Here is a 22,457-nt window from a genome sequence, read left to right on the forward strand (position 1 = left end):
GTTAAACCATAGAGAGATCAATATCATAATCAGCCACATAAATAGGAGATTATAAGTTTAATAAAAAGCCTTCAAACTAAACAAAAGCCCAGGGCCAGACAGACTCGCGGTATCTTTCAACAGATCCCCTAGAACTGGTGTTACAGAGACTTTGTGAGTTGCTATGTATGTATTAGGAATTGACCCCTGGTTCTTTGAAAGAACAGCCAATGCTTTTAACAGCTGAACCATCTCTCTGGTACTGAAAATATTTTTCAATAACATCAAAGACAAAGATTTAGCAAATCTAGGAGAAAAAGAAGCCAACCTAAATCTAAATACATGGTACACACATAACACTACAGACAGGAGCATAGTATACGATCCCTATGATATGTTAAAATACTGAATTTATAGCACAAAGTATTCTGAAAGCTGAAAAAGAGGATGAGGTTATAACCAACTGCTGACTTTTCAGTCCAAATATGAAGGCAAGACTTACTGCTGACTTTCAATTCTAATCATCAATGAAAAAAGCTTTTGGACTGGTATCTTTGAAATTCTGAAAAAAAAAAAAAAAAACCATGTTGTCAATCCTATCTCATATTCCAAGCAAAACTAATTGTCATAATTAGTGTGAGAGAAAGTTTTTCCATGATAAATCAGGCCAATGAAATTTATGACCACTAAGCCAGTCCCACTGAGGACAGAAGAAAGACACGTAAACAATTAAAGACAAAGATAAGCAATTCAAATGACCACAGGAGCAAAAATGATAATATGAAAACTCATTAAGTAAGGGAAGACTAAGACTTCTGAATTTTAACAAAACTCAGCAAAATGACAGTAGTCATAAATGCTTTTGAGTAATAAATCTGAATATCTTGTCTTAGTTCATCCATCAGAAGATACAAAGTAGCAGACCTGATTCATCTCCTGAAAAAAAGAAAGAAAAGAAGAAAAGAAAAGAAAATGAGAAAGAAAGAAAGAAAGAAAGAAAGAACAGCCGGGGCTGTGGTGGCACACGCCTTTAATCTCAGCACTTGGGAGGCAGAGGCAGGCGGATTTCTGAGTTCGAGTCCAGCCTGGTCTATAGAGTGAGTTCCAGGACAGCCAGGACTACACAGAGAAACCCTGTCTCAAAAAAACAAAAAAAAAAAAACAAAAAAAACAAAAAAAACAAAACAAAACAAAAAAAAATAAAACAAAAGAAAAGAAAAAAAAAGAAAGAACCAGGGAAACAAAACCCAACACAAACAAGCAAATAGTAAAACCAAACTCTTTACCACCAATGAAAAACTCTAATTTAAAGTGATATGATTGAAAATATATTTCAATTAAATGGTACCAATTCCAATGTGTTTGTTTTATTTGACTACATTATATTATTTTTATTGCATAATTATCCATTTTAATCATGTTCATTTCTAATGAGAGACAGAAAGGGAGTAGATTCAGATGGGAAGTGAGATGGGAGGAAAAATATAATCAAGATATATTATGTGAGAAAATAATGTTTTTAAATAAATAAAGAAAAATTAACAGGATTCATAAACTCTTTACCAAGTTATCTAAAAGAAAGAGACAGAAGATAAACTTATTAAAATTAGAGGTGAAATGGAGACATTACAACATCAAAGAAATTTAATGAAATATAAGGATGTATATGAAAATCTACATTCTACTGAATATAAAAGTCTAAAAAACCTGGATACACCTTAGATCTATAAGTTCTACCAAGAATAATCAAGACAAACTAGGAAATTTAAACATCCTATTAGAACCAACCAGAAAAATCTCTTCTTGAAATAAACACTGAGGATCAGATGTATCCCACAGTTTTTACAGACCTTCAAAATCTAGTTCTAACACTACTTATTTCAAAAAATAGGAAATTAAAAGTCAAGACACAAACAAAACTAAGATAGACAGTTATTAGCCAATCTCTCTAATAAGCATTTTAAAAAGATTTTTTCAATAAATTATTTAAGAACACATACATAATAATATTAGCCATAACTATAATCATAGATTTATTCATGATTTGTTTCCATGAGTAAATCAATAAATGTAATTTATAATATAAAAGAACACCAGAACAAAAAATAATCACATTATCATTTCAATTGAAACACAAAAAGAGGCCTTTGAAAAATTTGAAATTTATCAATAGTGCATCAACATCTTTTCACACCAATAAAACTGAAATGACCATATCTCAGCATTTTAGAGGCTGTCCATGACATATTGCTAGCATTATATTAAATGCTGAAAAGCTTGAAGCATTGCCTTCATGATTAGGATAAAGACAAGCATGTTCTATGTCACTACTTGTATTTCGTGGAGTGCTACAGTGTGTAAAGTTCTAACTAAAGCAATTACACATGAGGAAGAAATAAGAGGCAAACAAATAGGAAAGAAAGAATCCACAGTATCCTTACATGTAGATAACTTGATTGTAAATGTCAGAGACAGCAGGGGACTCTTAAGAGATGAGAAGCACATTCATCACAGTGGAAGATACAAATTACCTACCGTCTCTAAATCCATAGCTTACTGTAGTGGGATATCCCCTCTCTGCTACATTTTACAATAAACTCAGGAATTTGGGAGGAGCTGATGTGGGAGGAGTAAGGAGAGGAAGAGGAGAAGGAAGAGGTGGAGAGAGGTAGGGGCCATGGAGAACCACACACACATCAAGAAGAGTCCTGGATAACAAATTTTATCTAAGGTTAGGTATTGCATAACAACTCAAATTTTGTGGGAATCTTGTTAATTGGGCATTTCTAATTATATAAAACCTTTGTATAATAATTAAGAATTAGAGTCTCATTTCTACCAGGTACAGTGTGGATGTCAGGTATTGTCTGGGGTTCAGCCAAGCTTTGTGGAAACAGCATGGTGAATTGGCTGATCTAGCCACCACAGTAGTCTCATGGGTGATAGGGCTGGTGTTTCTGGCTGGCCATTTCTAACTGTGGCAGCCCATGGTCTCTGGCCATTTCCATCTGTGGAGCACTTGGCTTCAAGCCACAGAGCCTGGTGGCCTGAGCTAAGCAGAGCAGTGGGTGCTTAGATAGTCCGTCGAGTCTCAGCCTTTTTAAAATATTACCCCCAACAGCTTACCTATGTAACAAAAACATACTGAGAAAGAAATCAGGAAAACAATTGCCTTTCTAGTAATTTAAAACAGCAAACAAGCACAAACCTTGGAATAAACTAAAAAAGTGAAAAATCTATACTATAGGAACTTTAAAACACTGATGAATGAAACACCAGAAAGATGGAAGAGACCACGTGTGCATGCCAATATGTAAGACGGATATTGTAAAGATGGCTTTCTATGAGAAATTACTGTATGTATTCTCTGCAAACTTCATCAAAATTCTGACACAATTTTGCTTTACAGAAATGGAAATAAATTTTAAAATTTGTCCCAGAAAACAAAAGACAAAAGATAATCAAAATGGCTGAGAGTAAACATACTACTAGAGGTATCATCATTCCAAGTTCCAAGTTCCATTAAAGAACTATGGTAATGAGGTAATGAAAATGTCAGAGAGAGAGAGAGAGAGAGAGAGAGAGAGAGAGAGAGAGAGAGAGAGACAGAAACAGAGAGGAGAGAGAAGAGAGGGAGAGAGATTAGTGGAATAGGTTTGAGGATCCGTTAACACCTAGTTTTTGACACAGATACTGAAAACATAACATTGAAAAAAAGATTGCATCTTTAACAGTGGTATTTGAAGCAACTAGTAAACATAGGTAATTGAATGAAAGTTGACTCTTTTGTTTTACGCCCCACATATATTAATTCCAAATGAATATGTGTGTGCGTGCGTGTGTGTGTGTGTGTGTGTGTGTGTGTGTGTGTGTGTATAAAATGTATGTATGTAATATATTTGGCCAGATTGACTTCCAACTCATAGAAATACAACTGCTTTGCCATTGCCTCTAGACCTCTAAGTGCTAACATTAAAGACACATGCTATCACTGCCTGGCATTTATGGATCTTAACATCATATGTTGCCTTATGTGTTTAATTTAGGATACCTTAGAATCCAGAACACTAGAAAGGGATCAATGAGGTGAGAGAAAAAGAAGACCTTAAGAGTAATAGTGTATAACACAGGTCATATGAGGAAGGGATGGTGAGTAATGGGGAAGGGCATATGAGTGGGAAAGTGTTGGCAGGGTATGAGAGGAGGAATAGGCTGCATATCTGATGGTGCAGGCCTTATATGTGTTTAGTAGTATGGTTCCAAGTAGCTTTCTCAAAGATCCTATTTTTGATCTATTTTTTCTTTCATTTGTTTGTTCTTTTGCTCTTTCTTTCCTTCCATTTGTCATCTATCTACCCATTATCTATCTATCTGTCTGTCTATCTATCTATCTATCTATCTATCTATCTATCTATCTATCATCTATCTATGTATTGTCTATCTGGAGTTACCCTACACAGGGAATTGTACGCTTCTCCAACAAGCTATGGATTTCCAAATAAACATTAATGTCCTCTGTGAGGATACTTTCAAATTGAATCCTAGAACACACATTTAGAAAAAAAAAATTATCCAACATGACCTCATAGGTTTCATCTCAGAGATGCTGGGATGTGGAAATATATATAATTCAATAAACATAATTCAACACATAAACAGACTAAAAGACAAAAACTTCATGATAATCTTATTAGATACAGAAAAAGCCTTTAACAAAATCCAACACTCCTTTGTGATAAAAGTTGTTAGACAGACTAGGGATATCAGGAATATACCTCAACATTACAAGGGCTATTTACAGCAAATTTACAGTTAAGATCAGCATTAATAGAAACAATTCTATTAAATCCATTAAATAATACAATTAAATAAATTTAAAAAAAAGATGTTCACTCTTTCTATATATACTCAACATACTATTTTAACCCTTTAGCTAGGACAATAAGACAACTGAAGGAAATCAAGGGGATAAAAACAGGAAAGAAAGAAGTCAAATTGTCCTTTTTTATTATTTTCTTCTTTCCTTTTATCTTCTTTTTTCCTTATTTGTGAGACGGAAAAGATGGAATCCAGCTTTGGAACTTTTGCCACGTTACTCAACCAGTCTGTCGGGACGTTGGCTTTCTGCGCTCGAAATAACGTTCCCTTCAGAGGTTAGAGTGGTAGCTCTCTTACTGAGAGAGTAAGTCACCTGAGACCAGGGAGTACTCAGGTGCCTCAAAACATACCTGCAGTATCCCTGGAGCTGCTTCGGATAAGCCATGGCTCAGCTTCAGAACAAAAGGGGAGGAACCAGGATGGCAGATCTGGTGGTCAAGAAGGATGACAAACGCAAACGTGAAATTGAGGGAGTCCAGAAACTAGGAATGTATCTGAAAACAATTCCAGCTGCCAAGAAGAAGTTGAAAAGTCTACCAAAAAGAAAAAGATCTCCTACAAGTGCCGAAATGTTATCAGATCCAAAATACAGTGCTTCCAAGGAGGGGCCGTTTGGTTTCGGCCCTCTGGTTTGCTCTCGTTTACAGCGTTACAACAACATTGATTCATTCATGACTGTATACTTTGTGACAGCCTTAATTCATGGTAAGTTGGAGGAGCCAAGTTGCTTTGGTGAAAGGCTTTATCGAGGTAGACATGAGGCAGATACACTGTGGGATGGAGAGAGTGGATGACTTTTAACTCATTTTTCAATGATGAATGAAAACCAGTTAACCCAATGCCTTCAGTCATTTACTCCATCCTTGGCAGGGTGCATTCCACATAGTGGATTACAGCTTCAGAATTGATGAGAAGGTGTTGTTTAGTTAGTGCATGTTATTTAATGATAAACTTAAGTTCAGGTTGAGTCTATTGGAGATTGAGATAAAATTGAAAACAGCTCTGCCATCACAATTTCTGCTCACAAATTTGAAACATTCTGAATAAAGTAGCTTTCTGCTTGGAATTTGTTTTCTAATCTTAGAATTGAGGGCTGGTGAGACTTCAAGTGATCCAGAGCACAGGAAGAACCACATGAGTGCCTGAGTCCTTATGTTGTCTGTGTCCTCTTCATTTTCTCTCTCCTATTTATTTTAGTTATATATTTTACTAATAATTTTTGGTAATATGAAAAATCTCATTTTGCCTGTAGTCTCCAACTCCATTGATTCACTTCTGAACTCACTTAAATTTGCAAGTTGTCCTGATAACTTGGAAACTACATTTGCCTACTGGCTTCCTGCCTGATCTCATACTTAGCTATTGTCAGTGAGGCAGTAGGTACCAAAAGTGTAGGCAGAATCTTCTGTGGTTTTCTGATTTGGGTGGTGATTGTGGCAGCAGGAGCAACACTGAATGATTGAGGTTCTTGGAGGTAAAGTAGGGAACAGACATTCTATCAGCAACAATCCTGAGTGTTTCCCCTGCACTGTGCTCCTGTGTCTGGCCCTGGGGCTGTAGACCAGCAGGGGATCAGTTGGTTCTCAGAGCTTTAGGAGCTTTAGGCAGAGCCTGTAGATTCCTGGATCCCTGCAATCCAAGGAGTGCTTTGAGGTAATTGTGCAGTAGCAGAGATTGATGCTTCAGCAATGACATGTGATCCTACCACTTTGCACACACACACACACCATAAGTTTCATTTTGTAACCATTTTCTGTATTTACTCCAAGAAATGAAATCTTTTTGCAGCTATTCCTTATATCACATCATTTTCCTTCTTCTGTGATTGTTTGTTTGTTTTTTGTTTTTTTTTTTACATGCTGGATGGTGATTTTACACAGATAATGGTATCATTTATTTATTTCATGTTCTTTAGAATGATTTAAATTGAATGCATACATTAATTATTTTTAAGATTGAAAATACACAGAAATGTTAAACTTCAAGCACAGAATCTTAGCTATGGACAAATTTATACTGGAAATCCAAGCTGTGTTTCAAATATCTTTATAGTTTCAATTTAGAGAAAATACATAAATATCCATTCTATTATTTATTAATTCTTCATAATTAGAACATAATACATTTGAAGTGATGACATGATTCCAATATAATTTATCTTTAAAAGACCACTAATAAAAGTAGTTAAAATAGCTTCTCATATTCAGAAAAATATCTCATGGAATTAATGAATTTATTGTTACTGTATAGGTTTTACTAACTTGTAGTGTTATAAAATAAATTTAAATCAGTATAAATTACAGTTCTATGAATGATTATAATGGTTATCTGTTTTGTCTATTAAAATACATTATGTTGTCTTTTGTCTTTCTTTGACTTTCCAGGTATTCTGTATGCTTTGTCTGATCTGAATTTGGCAAAATATGAGACTACATTTTTACTGTCAAAGCGAGAGACATTAACATTGGATTACAGTGACTACTTTTTATCTTTCCTGGTAGCAATATTTGTAGCGCACTTTGGAGGTAGAGGAAACAGGTCAAAATGGGTGGCAGCTGCCTCTCTTATATTGGCACTTGAATCAATTTTATTTGCCTTTCCTTTCTTTAAATATGAAATTATAAGAACGATTGAAGAAACTGAAGGTGAGATTTTTTTCAAATATACTATCATACACTAAATCAGTGTTCATTTAAATCATTGGTTCAAGGAATTTACAGTAGTTCATGATATATGTCTTGTTGCATTTCTTCTGTATTTGTTTATGCAATCATGCTTAATAAACTATATGAAGCTCTCTGATTTATCTCTCAGAAAGAGATGAGTCTAGGAAGCACTATTTTTAGATAATTTTACAGTTATGTATTTTATAAAATGTTATGTATGTTACAAATCTACTGAGAAATCTGGAAAGTCATTTTATTTTCTACAAGATACTTTAATTATTCTCTTTTTTCCCTTCACATAAGCTCAGACCCACATAAGTAATAAATAATACAGGAGTAAACTTACACATAATGAAGGGATAAATAGGAAAGTTACCCTTTTCAAAAGTTAGGTGCTACTCTGACTGCCATTTGAATCTTTAAAGACAGTAGCTTTGTTATACAACAATCTTTCACTATTCCTAATAAACAAGAACTATTTGTAATGTCTTTGGAGTATATTTCTAACACTATTACCTCAGATCATGTACAGACTTATATACAAAGGGAAAGCTGGGTTTTAACAAGACATGATGTATAAAAGTATCCATCTGAATAGGTAAATGAATGTTTTTAAAATTTATAATTCATGATATATTTATGATGTTTATACATCATAAATATTAGTTAAAATTAGTTAGTATGAAGCACAAATAATATTAAAATAGTTACATACTATGCAATACACACAAATGTAAGAACTGTATATTATACATGTTTTTAAATGACAGTTATATTTGTAGAACTGACATTTGCTTTAATGAAAAGATGGCTTATGAAAGGAGGAAACGAAAAGCATTTCCTTACTTTGTTCTTTTAACAGTATTCTGGTCAGAAGTAGTAGAGTCCTCAGGAACTTGTCTTGATAAATACTAAAATTTCTACTCAGTAATTAAGAACATACACTATCCTTTCAGAGGACCTGAGTTTGGATTTAAGCATGACCATCAGGCAGCTAGGAACCACACATAACTACACTTCTAAGGGATCTGATACTCTATTCAGGTATCTGATGCCATTGGCTTGCATAATAAACACGAGCACAGTTTAAAATGTAAAACTGAATCTTTAAAAGTCTATTATCAGTGTTGAGGAATCACAGCAGTAACGGTTTTTTCTTCCTATTGAATACTTTTCATGTCATCTATGCTTTATAAATTTTGTTCTACTTGGAATCATGTGCATAAATATTTTTGATTACATACTCATTTCAGCTTACAGAAACACACACTCACAGACAGACAGAAAGACATACTTACAAACATGCACACATACACACACGTAAAGAGATTCTCCATTTGTTTATCTACACATCTTCCATTATTGCTGTCTCTGAATTTTCTTTTCTGCTCTTTCCTTTTAGTGCTTTTATGATTAGACCCTAGGTTCATTTTCATTATGTGTTCGCTGAACCTCTTTGGTATAGTCAGTCCTCTGCTTTCTGTTTTCTGTTTGTTATCTATTCTATGCTTGCATCTCTTACCTACAGTGATGACAAATACATGTTCAACTCTCATATAGAGTGTGTGACTCAACAAACATGTAGACATCATACATCTCAATATCTTGAACAATTCAACACAAATTTTCTCCCCAAATTCATATAAATACCTATTCTACATTGTATCCTTTTTTTTCAGAACTTTATAATATAAAGTGACCATGCACACATCTATCTTAGCAGGTGTACTGAGCTCAGGTTTTTGATGATACCCACCAGTGGTTAGTACTTAGTCAGAATGAAGGCAAACCTCTTTTCTATCATTAGGACCAGTGGTATTAGGTATCATGAAAACCAGCTTTCCCTGATTCTCCTAGTTGCTACTTCCCTTCATTTGCAGCTAGTTTTCTGTCTGCCAACATGACATATCAAAGTCTTTCAAACCACCTCTAGTGTGTGTCCTCAGCTATTTTGTCTCATTGTCCTTTTATCTCCTGCATGGAATCCTTGAGAGTGAATCCTGCCCCTGCCCCTTTCCCTGTGCCATCTGACTGCTGACTCCTGTGATGAATCTGCTGCTGCCAATTGGAAGTGCTAGTTTCTTCACAAAGGGGTCTATTCATGTGAATGTCATCATAGTCCACATTCTGTTCTAACCTTTGAAAGTAATTTAGGCTTTCTTACTAAACTCTTAAAATATCCTGTGTTGGATGGAAAATTATGTGATGCAGGAACATTGCCTTAATTTCTTAACAGTAAAGTTTTACTTTGGCCTTCCTTTTTTGTATCAGTATTTTTCCTTTTTCCATCCATTGAAAATGAAAGAACTGTCCTCTAGTGATCTTTTTTTTGTGCTCCTACCTCATCTTTACTTCCATTTGTCATCCTCTTCTACTGCTGTCTTCAAGGTCCTCTTCTCTGTCAGTTCTCATTAGTGACTAAACACAACCAAATTATTCTCCTTTTATTTTTAATTTTTGCATGCTTCTTAATTATTTTAATTAAAGTGAAATGACATGACTATTGTCTTTCCTTTTTTGTCTCCCAAACCCTCCCTTGTCTCATCTTCTCAACCTCTCACATATTCTTCCCCCCTCTAATCCTTTACATTTCCACACTTAACCACTCTCAAATTCATTGCTGCTTTTTGGTTATAAATGGTATTTTTTAATTGGAAAAGATGAGGGGATTAAATTGCATTAAATATTTAATAATTTGTTTTAGCTCTTTGAGTGTGTTTCATGCATGTATGCATGCATGTTCTTTGCTTGATGATGTCTGCCAAAGCAAGAAAAGTTGTCAGATTTCCTGGAACTGGTAGTACAGATGGGTTTGACCTGACATTTAGCTGCTGAAAACAGAATCCAGGTCCTCTGGAAGAATACCCAGTTTTTTTGCACTGCTGAGGACCTCTACTGCTCCAAGTCCTTCTCATTCTTTTTATCACCAGTTGAAATATTTTCATACATGAGTGTATGAAAGACCACTTCATGTTTCTTGATATTTTTACACATTTCTATGGTCAATTTCAATGTGATTTACCTAAAATGTTATAACAATTATATCTGTCAAGTTTTTTAATATAACCCATGCTATTTACTATAATTAAACCTTATGTGTTGGGAAATTAGACCTTTAATCAATATTTATGGTATTGAACACACCCCACTTCTTGATAGTTTTTCTTTGGGGGTATGAATGCTACTCACATGTTAAGTTACTTATAATCTCCAATTTCCTTCATAGAGAATTATTTATTTTTGTTAAGATTAAAAAATATTATTTAGTGGAAAGCAGAGAAATGTGCTCCTTAGGAGTAGGTAGACTAGTGAGTTCAACATTCTAGAACAAGACAGAAGTGAATAGACTCAAGATGTGATTTATGTTTTATGACTGTCATGAGCCTAAAGGACTTTCTTGAGTCTATTCAACATGAAGTCAAATTGGACTTCAAATGCCACATGTTTTTCATCAGCCCTAAAAGTATAGCTAGAGATCATGAAAAAGTGATCATTTGACTAAGGTTGTACTTTTACTGAGAGTTTGCATGTTGCAAAAAAGAGAAAATATAGAAAGAAGTGTCAATGATAATTACAGAAGAAACACACAGGGCCACTGAGATAGTTAACAGGATCATTCCAACAGGAGTTTTAAGATTATGTGGATCACATATTAAAAGACATTAGCAAGAAAGTTTAGAAGAATAAGAATTAAGAAAATGTGACTGTTATGGGCTCAGCCATAAATGGGTTCTACAAGGACCACAGAACATTGCAGAAGAAGAGGCAGAAGATGGAAGAAGCTTAATGGGGGTGGAGGGTGTGAGAAGTAGTGTGAAACATTGAACTTAGGCATGAAGAAGCCAGTGTAGTCTTGAACTAACAGAAGCTGTGAGTATCTGTACATCAGTTATCCAAGATAGCATATATGAACAACCCATCATGGAGGGAAAATTAGCTCACAGGTCACAATGCATTCCTGTATACAGCTAGATGAGAGAGAGAGAGAGAGAGAGAAAGAGAGAGAGAGAGAGAGAGAGAGAGAGAGAGAGAGAGGAGGAGAAGAGAGAGGGGAGGGGAGGGGGAGGGGGGGGGGAGAGAGAGGAAGGGAAAGAGGGAGGGAGGGAGAGAGGGAGAGAGAGAGGGAGAGAGAGAGGGAGAGAGGGAGAGAGGGAGAGAGAGGGAGAGAGAGGGAGACAGAGGGGGAGAGAGGGGGAGAGAGGGAGAGAGAGGGGAGGGGGAGAGGGGGAGAAGGGGAGAGAGGAGGAGAGAGGGGGAGAGAGGGTGGGAGAGAGGGCGGGAGAGAGGGAGAGAGAGAGGGAGAGAGAGAGGGAGAGAGAGAGGGAGAGAGAGAGGGAAAGAGGGCAGGAGACAGGGGAGAGAGAGATGGGGGAGAGAGAGGGGGAGAGAGAGGGGAGGGAGAGAGGGGGAGGGAGAGAGGGGGAGAGGGGAAGGGGGAGAGTGGAGGGGGAGAGTGGAGGGGGAGAGTGGAGGGGGAGAGGGGAGGGGGGAGAGGGGAGGGGAGGAGAGGAGAGAGGAGAGGAGAGAGGAGAGAGGAGAAGGGAGGGAGGAGAGGGAAGAGGGGGAGAGGGAGAGAGGGGGGAGAGAGGAGAGGGAAGAGAGGAGAGGGGAAAGAGGGGAGAGGGGGGAGAGAGGGGAGAGGGGGGAGAGGGGGAAGAGGGGGGAGAGAGGGGAGAGGGGGGAGAGAGGGGAGAGAGGGGAGAGGGGGGGAGGAGAGAGGGAGGGAGGAGAGGGGGGAGGGAGGAGAGGGAGAAGGGAGAGGGGGAGAAAGTGGGGGGAGGAGAGAAGAGAGAGGAGAGAGGGGGGAGGAAAGAGGAGAGAGAGGAGAGAGGAGAGAGAGAAGAGAGAGGAGAGAGGAGAGAGGAGAGAGAGGAGAGAGAGGAGAAAGGAGGGAGAGGGGGAGTGGAGGGGAGGGGGAGGGGAGGAGGAGAGAGGAGAGGAGAGGGAGAGAGGAGAGTTCCACAATAGACTAGTAGAGTCCCTGGCAAGGTGCCCATGCTCCTGTACATAACCATTCAACTTTCATCCAGTAAACAACTCATTGAGGAGTAAAAATAAAAAGAACATGAATGCAGAAGAGGGAACCAGTTGTAAAGTGGAACTCAGTCCACCTAGTGGATTTGTGACGTATACAGAAATATTAAAGATATGTAATCTATAGGAATTCATCATATACATGTATGAAACTGTCATTTGAAATCAGTATGTATTTTAAGGATCAAAAGTGGATATATATGGTTGTTTAAATCACAATTTTAGGACATCTTCCCACTTTCTACCAAGTTATATATTGCTTCATAGAAACTATGTCACACACCTTTTCATTGGTGTAATAAGTAGTAACCTTCACTTTATTAGTGTTTCTACAATAACATTTTAAGAGCATATGTTAGTTACAGGACAGCCAGGGATATACAGAGAAACCCTGTCTCAAAAAAAAAAAAAAAAAAAAAAAAACCAACAACAACAAAAAAGAGCATATGTTAAATATCAATCATGGCGGTCATAGTAAATATGATTTGTATCATCTGCTTAGTTCTGCCAGTCTACCAAAATGTAGGCACAAACCTCATAACCATGTGACTAAGAAAATGAAGAAATAACTTGTGATCCAAAGGATTTTAAAATTGAATGGGTAGAGAACAACACAGTACCTAAAAAAATCTTTATCACATCATACACTGTTTCACAATATGTTTGTCACTTTCAGTAGTCCCAATCAATTTATTTTATTGTGCAATTTCTAGCATGAATATAATCATGAATTGATGATATGACTACACTCAATGTAAAGAAATAATAAGAATGGTGGTGGTTTCAACTGAAAATTAATTGTACATTACATTTTGAACTCAATTCAGTAAAATATCTTTCTTATCTTTCAAGAGTTATGTGTAGAAGAAAGACAAAAGTCAGCAGAAGCTTGTGGTGGATTGAAACTACCTTATAGATCAATATGTATCTATCTCTACATCTTCTCACAGTGGCTCCATGGAATAGCAGGGATGCCAATTTATATTCTTGGCGTGACCTTCATTTTTGACCATGTCCCAACATATTCAGCAGGCGTGTATTTAGGCAAGTTTGTTTTTAATAGGTACTCCCCATTTTGAATAATTATCAGATATCTGTGTAGTTTAACTGATAGTAAGTGCTGTTGTATCTGTGATGACACTGTGCTAAGGAGTGATGACTTGTTTGCCTACCTTTAATTTTACACTGATACATCTAATTATGAGATGTTGAACACTAGAAAAATCATGTAAATGTCACTGATTTAGATTTAGAGAAATGGATTTAGAGAAATAGAAAGTCTTTGTATGTTTTAAGTAGGTAAGTGTTGTCTTTGTCTCTGTTTATCTTTCCCTGTATGAAGGGAGAAAAAGAGGGAAGAGGAGTGTAGAAAGTTGGGGAAGAGAAGACAGCTGAATACACTGTTCTCTTTTCCATTTACAATGTTGTGTATAATCTGTGTCCTACATTAAATAGGCATTAATTCAGCCCCAAATAATCTGTCTAATCACCTGTATAGATTCTGGTCCTTGTCAACCAGAATGAAGAAGTATTTTCATGGCAATAGTAGACATCATTTTTAAGAATATGTACTTACTTTAAACTTATTTTGACAATGTCACTACTGACATACTAAATGCAATGTAATTTATTTATGCTACATTTAATATAGAGATTAAATAAGAGACAATTATGTTTGTAATTAAGTTATAGGAGTATCTAATACTTGATTATATAAGAAGATATGCCACCCAGTTGTACTGTTAGACAGTAGTCTAGGTTGTTCTCCATAGTTGTTTTAGGTATGATTAACATTAACAATCAGTGAACACTGAGTAAAGCATATGACCTTTGTAATAAGAACAGGCCTCACTCAAGCAATGCAGAATCCTAACAGGGCAGACTTATTGTTTGCAAAGAAGCAGTGATTGTAGTTCAGGACCGGCATCAACTATAAGACTACCATTAACACTTGCATTAATTTCACACCAGCCTGCTCTTTAATTAATTTGAAACTTGTTAGAAAGAAATTCTAGAAATATTTTCAAGAACATGTCTCCCTCTCTTCTATGCCCATTCCCATTTCTTCTTCTCTCTTCCTACCCATCTTCCCTCTATTAAGTAATAGAGAATAGCATAAAAATTATATATATATATATATATATATATATATATATATATATATATATGTATGTATCTTGCAGAGAGTTTACCTATATTTTTGTATGACCAAATTTGATTTTGAAGCTATTTGATGCTGTGTTCATTTTCAAGCTATCGGGGATGCTGCAAAAATGATAGGATACACTCTGGGTTATACAATAGGAGGAAAAATTCTTAAGCCTAAGAATGAAACGTTGAATGCGGTGTAAGTCATACTATTTACTTCTCTATTTAGTTTTTGTTGCATAGAATACTTGTTGAATAGATATATTCAATAGCTCTGAAATACTATGTGTAACTCTGGGTGGTGTGTGTGTGTGTGTGTGTGTGTGTGTGTGTACATTTATAGTATACATGTGTATTTTTACTGTTTGAAATATGATCAAGACCATTACTTAGAAGTTCATTAACTTTTCATATTTTGTTGTAACAGATATATCATTTGTAAAGATTTTTAGTATTTTAGTTCTTTATATAGTGAAGCTACTAACATTTTATCAAACAGGTAATTAGTAAAATTGTTTAACTGTTCATTTGGCTGCTGCTTTGCTTTATTTTCAGCTTCATGGGGACCAATTAATTGTTTGTCTTCATGTCTTTGCTATCAGAGTCCTGTCAGAAAGTCCTCTCTTGCGTCAATGAGTTCAAACTTATTTCTCCCTTTCACATCTCTGCAGATCAGCATATCTGGTTTTATGTGGAGCTCAGTGATACATGTGTATTGGAGTTTTATGCAGAGAGACGATTATAGATCTATTTGTATTGTTGTACTTTCATCTATCCAGTTTTACTGCCAAGATTTTGAAAATATTAATTTTTCTCCAGTGTATATTTTTGGCTTCTTAGTAAAAAAAAAAATTAGTGTCAAAATGTGTGGAATTAGGTCTGGGTCTTCAGGTTGATTCCACTGATCAATGTATCTGTTTTTATACCAATACCATGCTGCTTATACCAATAACAGAATTTGAAGATGGTGATAATCAGTAACTCTTTCATTATTCACGATGGTTTTCTTTTGTGTTGTGTGTGTATTCATTTGAAACTGAGTTTGCTTTTATTTGCAAAGAATAGTTTTGAGATTTTGATGGTTTTTTGTTGAATCTTCAGTTTGCTTTGGTTATGATCACTATTTCCACTATATTGATCTTTATAATCCATGAAGATGGATGATTACAAAAGTTTTTCACCTGAGATATTTTTTATGTTGTTGTGAAATGTGTTGCTTCCCTGATCTTTTAGCCTGTTTGTGACTTGGATACAGGATGGGTACTTAATTTTCCATGTTGATTTTGTGTTCTGCTACTTTGCTGAAAGTGCTTATTGGCTGTGGAAGTTTGTTGGTGGAATCTTTAAAGTTTTTATTGATAAAACATATACTCTACAAATAAAGATAATTTGAAGTTTTCCTTTTACATTTGCATCACTTTAATCTCCTTCAGTTGTCTTTGTACTATAGGTTAGATTTTAAGTACTAAAATGAGTAAGTGTGGAAAGAACTATTTGTTCTTGTACCTAATTTTTATAGAAATGCTTTGAATTTCTTTCCATTTATGTTGATGTTGGATGTGACCTTGATGTAAATCACCTGTATTATGTTATAGTGTGTCTTTTATGTTTCTAGAATATCCAGGACTTTTGTTATAAAGAGATGTTGCATTTGCCAAGGTTCTTTTCTGTATCTATGGTAATGACCATGTGGTTTATGTTATTCAGTTTGTTTATGTGGTTAACTATATTTATTGAATTAAATATGTGGAATGATATCTGCATCTCTGGAATTAAGTCTACTTGATCATGGAGGGTGATCTTTTACATATACTCTTATATTCAGTTTGCAAATGTTTGATTGAGAATGTTTGCATCTATTCATCTATTTTATAGCTGAAAACCTACATTAACAGTAGTATCATTTCTTCCTTTTTTATTGGATATTTTATTTACATTTCAGATGTTATCCCCTTTCCCCATTTCTCACCCCCCCACACAGAAACTCACTATCTCATCCCCCTTCCTCCTGATTCTATGAGAATATGCCCTCACTCATCTACCCACTCACTCCCACCTCCCCACCCTTAAATTCTCCATACTGGAGGGTTCTCTCTAGCTTTTAAATTGTAAAATTTAATACAAACTCAGAAAAATAAACATCTTGATTAGAATTTCTGAAAAGCAAATGATAAAGATCATGATATTAACATGATTAGAACAGGGCCAGGAAGATGTCTTATTGTATATAGGTGTTGGACACCAATGGTGAAGAGCTTTCTTTAGAAGCCAGGTCCCATCCGATAGTACAAAGTCCTGCAATTTGTCCTCTGACCTCCTCCTATGTCATACACAGAAACATACACCTGTATGGAAAATTAAAAAAAATAAAATTTGATATGTATTTCACAAAGAAATCAACCTGTAATAAATGGCTAATATATTAATTCCTCAATGTTACAATGAACAAAATTATACATTGTAAATAACCTCAGTTAAAATTAAAATTTTGTAAATATTCTATCTATAAGTTAACCATTATAAATGGATTCCTGAGAAAAGAATTTGTCCGTGTAATTTTGGTCTCTGACCTCCACAAACATGTCTTACCACATGTTGAAAGTGCATAATTGTTTTTTTTTAATTGAATTATACTCAAATCTATTTACATATTCTGTTAGTCATGTCTGCATGATGTGTATGAAGTGCCTTCAGTATTGTTTCCTAAATTACAGATGATTGCTAGCTATGACAGTGGTACTGCAAACAAAACCCTGTTACCTGTAAGCATATTTAGTGCTCATAATCTCTGCTGGGCATCTTTCAATCTCCCAACTAAAATATGCCATAGCTGTGGAGCTGAAAATATTAGTAATAAAATACTCATTGACTACTGTAGATTTTTTTTACCTAAATGGTTCAAGAAAACAAACAAGCAAAAATAACCTTGGTAATTTTGAAAGTTATACTATTGGGCTCAGCATTGTTTAAAGAGAAGAGATGCTGATAGATCATAGTCAATCTGTGAGACAGAAACTTAGCAATCACTAGCACAGGGTATTTCATGTCTCCTCTGTACTTTGCTACCTGCTAAGCTGTGTGAAGATCAAAAATAGCCTTAAGAAAGAATGCAAATGAATCCTACAGAAAAACTGGAGAGATCACAGAAGTAGCAAGTACACTTAGCACAAGGGGCCTGAAGGAAGGGCTTGCAGATGTCTTGTGACTTCAAGGGTCAGATGCATTAAACAAGAAAAGTGGTGCAACCTAAATAGCAAGGTTTCTTGTTACAGAGGTACAGGTGTAAAATTACAGGAACCAGAAAAAACCAAAAAACAAAAAAAAACCAAAAAACAAAAAACAAAAAAACAAAAAAAAACAAGTCTTGGTTTTCCAGGGGCAGAGATTAAAGGGGGAAAATCTTTAAGAGGAACAAGCAGGACCATCTGCTGTCTGAGTCATGTCACTGAAAATGAAAGTGGGGAAGTGATGCTCTGATGGGAGGAAAGACCAAACAGTAGCATTGAATGCTGACAACCAGCTCATGTCAGCAAAGCACCCAAATAATTAGTGACAAATTACAAATGAATGCAAATTAATAGAAAACTCTCTCATTCTCCCAACAAATTATGATTTGTTTTATAAATGTTCCTAATTGAAAATTTTTTATCTTTCTCCATTAAAGTCAAACTCTTAACAGCTTACATCAGCAGCAGATTCAGTGGGGAAAATTTTTTTTGTTTATTGCTGCAATCTCATCTTGTACATCTTTACTGTTATTCTGTTTTCCGACTAGTCTACCTGGTGAGTATAAAAAGAATACAATTACTTACAATAGTTTTTATCCTCAACTCCCATTATCAAAGCACAGATAAACTACCTTTCCTTATGAATATGCTTTTCCTAGTGCTATGGCTCTGTTACAAAGAAATTGTATGATAATCTTATTATTTTTAACTACATCAAGCAATATCACATCCAAATACTATATTTAAGAATATATTTTCATTAGTATATATTTGTGTTGCTAATTATCCTCTTTAATGAAACCCCTTTTCTTTAAAGTGCACAGGTGTCCTTTATAAATGAAGTATACTCAAATCTATTTCTCTTGTCTGTTAGATTCTCCAGTGTAACAAAAATTATAGAATGAATCTTTCTCCTTCTCTCTCTCTAATCTCTCTCTCTCTCTCTACCTCTACCTCTATCTCTAATCTATATCTATATCTATAACTATATGTAATCTATATTTTTTAGAATGACTTAAAAGCTCTGGAGTAGCTAACCCAACAATTTCTGTCTATCTATGAACAGAAGGTCACAAGTTGTTCAGTCCATGAGTCTAAATGCCTCAGTTGGTATTTACTGAAATCCGCAGAAGTAGGCTCTAGTGCCAGTGAAGGAATGGACTTGCTAGTAGTGAAAGCAAGAAGAAGCACGGAAAAAGCAAATTGGGTTGGGGAAAATTCTGAATGTTCAGGTTCGGTTCTTTAAATGTATAAAAGAAAATGAAACATGAAAGTAGAATACACACAAATATTTGGGACACAGCTGAAACAGTCCTGAAAAGGAAAATTCATCACTAAAGAACATAAGTTAAAAATCTCAATTTTGTTTTGTTTTATGTAGGTTGAATTTTTTTTCTTTTGTTGTTTATTTAGGATGAGGTTTCTCTGTATAGCCCTACTATCTTGGAACTCACTCTATGAACTTTGCTGGCCTTGAACCAAAATTTCTTCTGCCTTTGCTTCCTGAGAGTTAGGATTAAAGATTTGCGCCACTACCACCTGGCTAAATAATTAGTCTTTAAGGAAATACAAATTGACAATAAATATTTGAGGAATGTTTGGTATCATTTCCCGTTATTAAAATACAAATAAAAATGCACTGAAATTCCATCCCCATGTGCTCAGAATAGCTGTCATCAAGAGAATAAATATTCCAGAAAATGTAGGGAAAGGAAAACCTTTACCCAATGCTCATGGTAATGTCAAGTTCTACAGTTACTCTGGAGGTTCTTTCAAAACAATTCAGAAAATAAGAGTCTGCACAGATATTGTAGCAGTTGATAATGCATACCACTCTTGCGGGGGACCTAAGTTTGGTTACAATTTTCTGTACCCGTGGGCTACACAGGCAATTGCTTATGTGCTAATACTTTCTCACACACAAATTTATAAATAAATTTGAATATTTTTTTAAAAAATGAAAATAAAGCCACCATATGGCCTAGTTATATGCCTCCTCAATATGTATGCTCTAATAGCTGTGTGTTTTTCCTTGTTGCTTCATTATTTACACTATTGAGAAGATGGAAGTAATCTAGATGCTTATAAATAGTATAATTGAAGAAAAAATATAGTACCTATGTACAATGGAATTTTATTCATCTATAAAAAAGTTACATCATGAGGTCTAGGATTTCTTATGTTAATTCAAGCCAGTGAAATTCAGAAAGTTAAATGCCAATTTTTTCTTCTGTATAAATATAAAAAAATATATATGCATGTATACATTCATAAATGTAGTATGTGAGTATTAGTGTGTGCATGTGTGAAGGTATATTGTGTGTGAGACAACTAGAGAAGTGATGAAGTGAGGGTCTGAAGAGAGCATAAAGGAAGTTGGATAGACAGCAACAAAATACAGATAATACATGAGCAGAATGTGAGACTCACAGGGAGAGGAATCAACAGGGTGTGTGGTCATGACATATGAGAGAGCAATAGGGAGAGAGAACAAAAAAGAACAGAGTGTGATGACATATATGCAAGAAAAATAGTTATTAAGCTAACTATTTTATATGCTAACCTAAAGTGTTTAAAGTAAGCCTTTTAACAACTTTGTCAATCAGAGAAATGCTAAGTGAAACTCTTTTGAGATTCAATCTCTCACCACCCAGAGTAGCTGTTGTTAAGGAAGTGACAATGAGACATCATCCAAGAAAACTGAAAACTTCATTAATCTTACTGCACTATTCACAACAACTGTGATTTAAAACCTGCCTGAAATACAACAACAAATTATTGGATAGGAAAATGTGTTACCAAGGGCACTTCTCTTCGATGTCGAGAATAGACACTTGTAGGAAAGAGGCTGTGATGGCAGGTACATGTAGGATATGAAGGGACAAAAGGGGCTGCCTGAGAAGAAAAGATAAAGGGGGTAGGAGAGGGCAGTGAGTAAAATCATGTCAATTGAGAAAGTGTAATGATGTGTATACAAAAATGGAAATATAACTACATTTATTAATATCATTACTATTGGTTCTTACTATGTATTCTTGCACAAACTTCTAACTTGGTAGTGACATGTATTACCACAAAATACTTTGTGAAACATAAAAGTTGCTTTTGGAGGGGTCATTTTTGAACTGTGTCATCAAATGTTAATTATTTATTGTGGCTATTCAGTTCTACATTAAATTAGGAATTTATTCAGCCATAGATACCATACTTTCTTTTTTATATTCCTTTTTTATTGGATATTATATTTACATTTAAAATTTTATCCCCTTACCCCCCTTAACTCCACCACCCAGGAACCTCCTATCAACCCCCCCTCCTCATGTTTCTATGAGGATATGCCTCCACCTACCCCCCCTCCCACCTCCCCATCCTCAAATTACTCTCCACTTAGGTGTTCACCAAGAATCTCCTCTCCCACCTATGCCCAACAAGACCATCCTCCCCTTTATGTACAAATGGAGTCATGGGTACCTCCCTATGTGCTCCCAGGCTGGTGGTTTAGACACTGGGGAGCTCTGGTTGGTTGGTATTGTTGCTCTCCTCATGGGTCCACAAACCTTTTCTACTCCTTCAGTCTTCTCTATAACTTCTCCATTGGGAAACCCTTGATCAGATCAGTGGTTAGCTGTGAGCCTCTGGCAGACCTCTAAGGAGAAAGCAATAACAGGCTCTTGTCAGCATAAACTTCCTGACATCCACATTAGTGTCTACCTTAGGTGACTGTACATGGGATGGATACCCAGGTGGAATGGTCTCCAGACAGCCCCTCCTTCAGTTTCTATCCCTCACTTTGTCTCCATACTTGCTCTCTTGAGTATTTTGTTACTCCTTATAAGTAGGACCAAGGCATCCACACTTGGTCTTCCATCTTCATGAGCTTTCATGTGGTCTATGAGTTGAGTTTTGGCTATTCCAAGCTTTTGGGCTAACATCCGCTTATCAGTGAGCAATTACCATGTGTGTTCTTTTGTGATTGGCTTACTTCACTCAGGATGATATTTTCTAGTTCCATCCATTTACCTAAGAATTTCTCAAATTCATTATTTTTAATAGCTGAGTAATATTCCATTGTGTAAATGTACCATATTTTTGTATCCATTCCTCTGTTGAAGGACATCTGGGTTCTTTCCAGCTTCTGGCTATTATAAATAAGGCTGCTATGAACAAAGAGAAGCATATGTCCTTGTTATATGTTGGAGCATCTTCTGGGTATATGCCTAGGAGTTGTATAGCTGGATCCTCAGGTAATGCTATGTCCAATTTTCTGAGGAACCACCAGACTGATTTCCAGAGTGGTTGCACCAGCTAGCAATACCACCAACAATGGAGGAGTGTTCCTCTTTCTCCACATACTCGCCAGCATCTAATATCACCTGAGTTTTTGATCTTAGGCATTCTGATTGGTGTGAGGTGTATCTCATGGTTGTTTTGATTTGCATTTCCCTGATGACTAAGGATGTGGAGCATTTCTTAAGGTGCTTCTTGGCCATTCGAGTTTCCTCTGTTGAGAATTCTTTGTTTAGCT

The 22,457-nt window shown here is 35.7% G+C and overlaps 1 protein-coding gene across 1 annotated transcript in view; it reads left to right on the top strand.

Moving 5' to 3' along the window:
* The first annotated feature begins 5,097 nt into the window (after nucleotides 1–5,097).
* Nucleotides 5,098–22,457, top strand: part of LOC143434762 (solute carrier organic anion transporter family member 6C1-like) — a 75,829-nt gene continuing 58,469 nt past the window's right edge. Inside the window, exons 1-5 of the mRNA XM_076914644.1 lie at nucleotides 5,098–5,562; nucleotides 7,242–7,502; nucleotides 13,410–13,601; nucleotides 14,811–14,904; nucleotides 18,370–18,488. Of these exons, the coding sequence (XP_076770759.1) occupies nucleotides 5,241–5,562; nucleotides 7,242–7,502; nucleotides 13,410–13,601; nucleotides 14,811–14,904; nucleotides 18,370–18,488 (988 nt within the window). The 5' untranslated portion in view covers nucleotides 5,098–5,240. The remainder of the gene's footprint in view (nucleotides 5,563–7,241; nucleotides 7,503–13,409; nucleotides 13,602–14,810; nucleotides 14,905–18,369; nucleotides 18,489–22,457) is intronic.

This window comes from Arvicanthis niloticus, chromosome 17, assembly GCF_011762505.2.
Source record: "Arvicanthis niloticus isolate mArvNil1 chromosome 17, mArvNil1.pat.X, whole genome shotgun sequence".
Taxonomy (NCBI): domain Eukaryota; kingdom Metazoa; phylum Chordata; class Mammalia; order Rodentia; family Muridae; genus Arvicanthis; species Arvicanthis niloticus.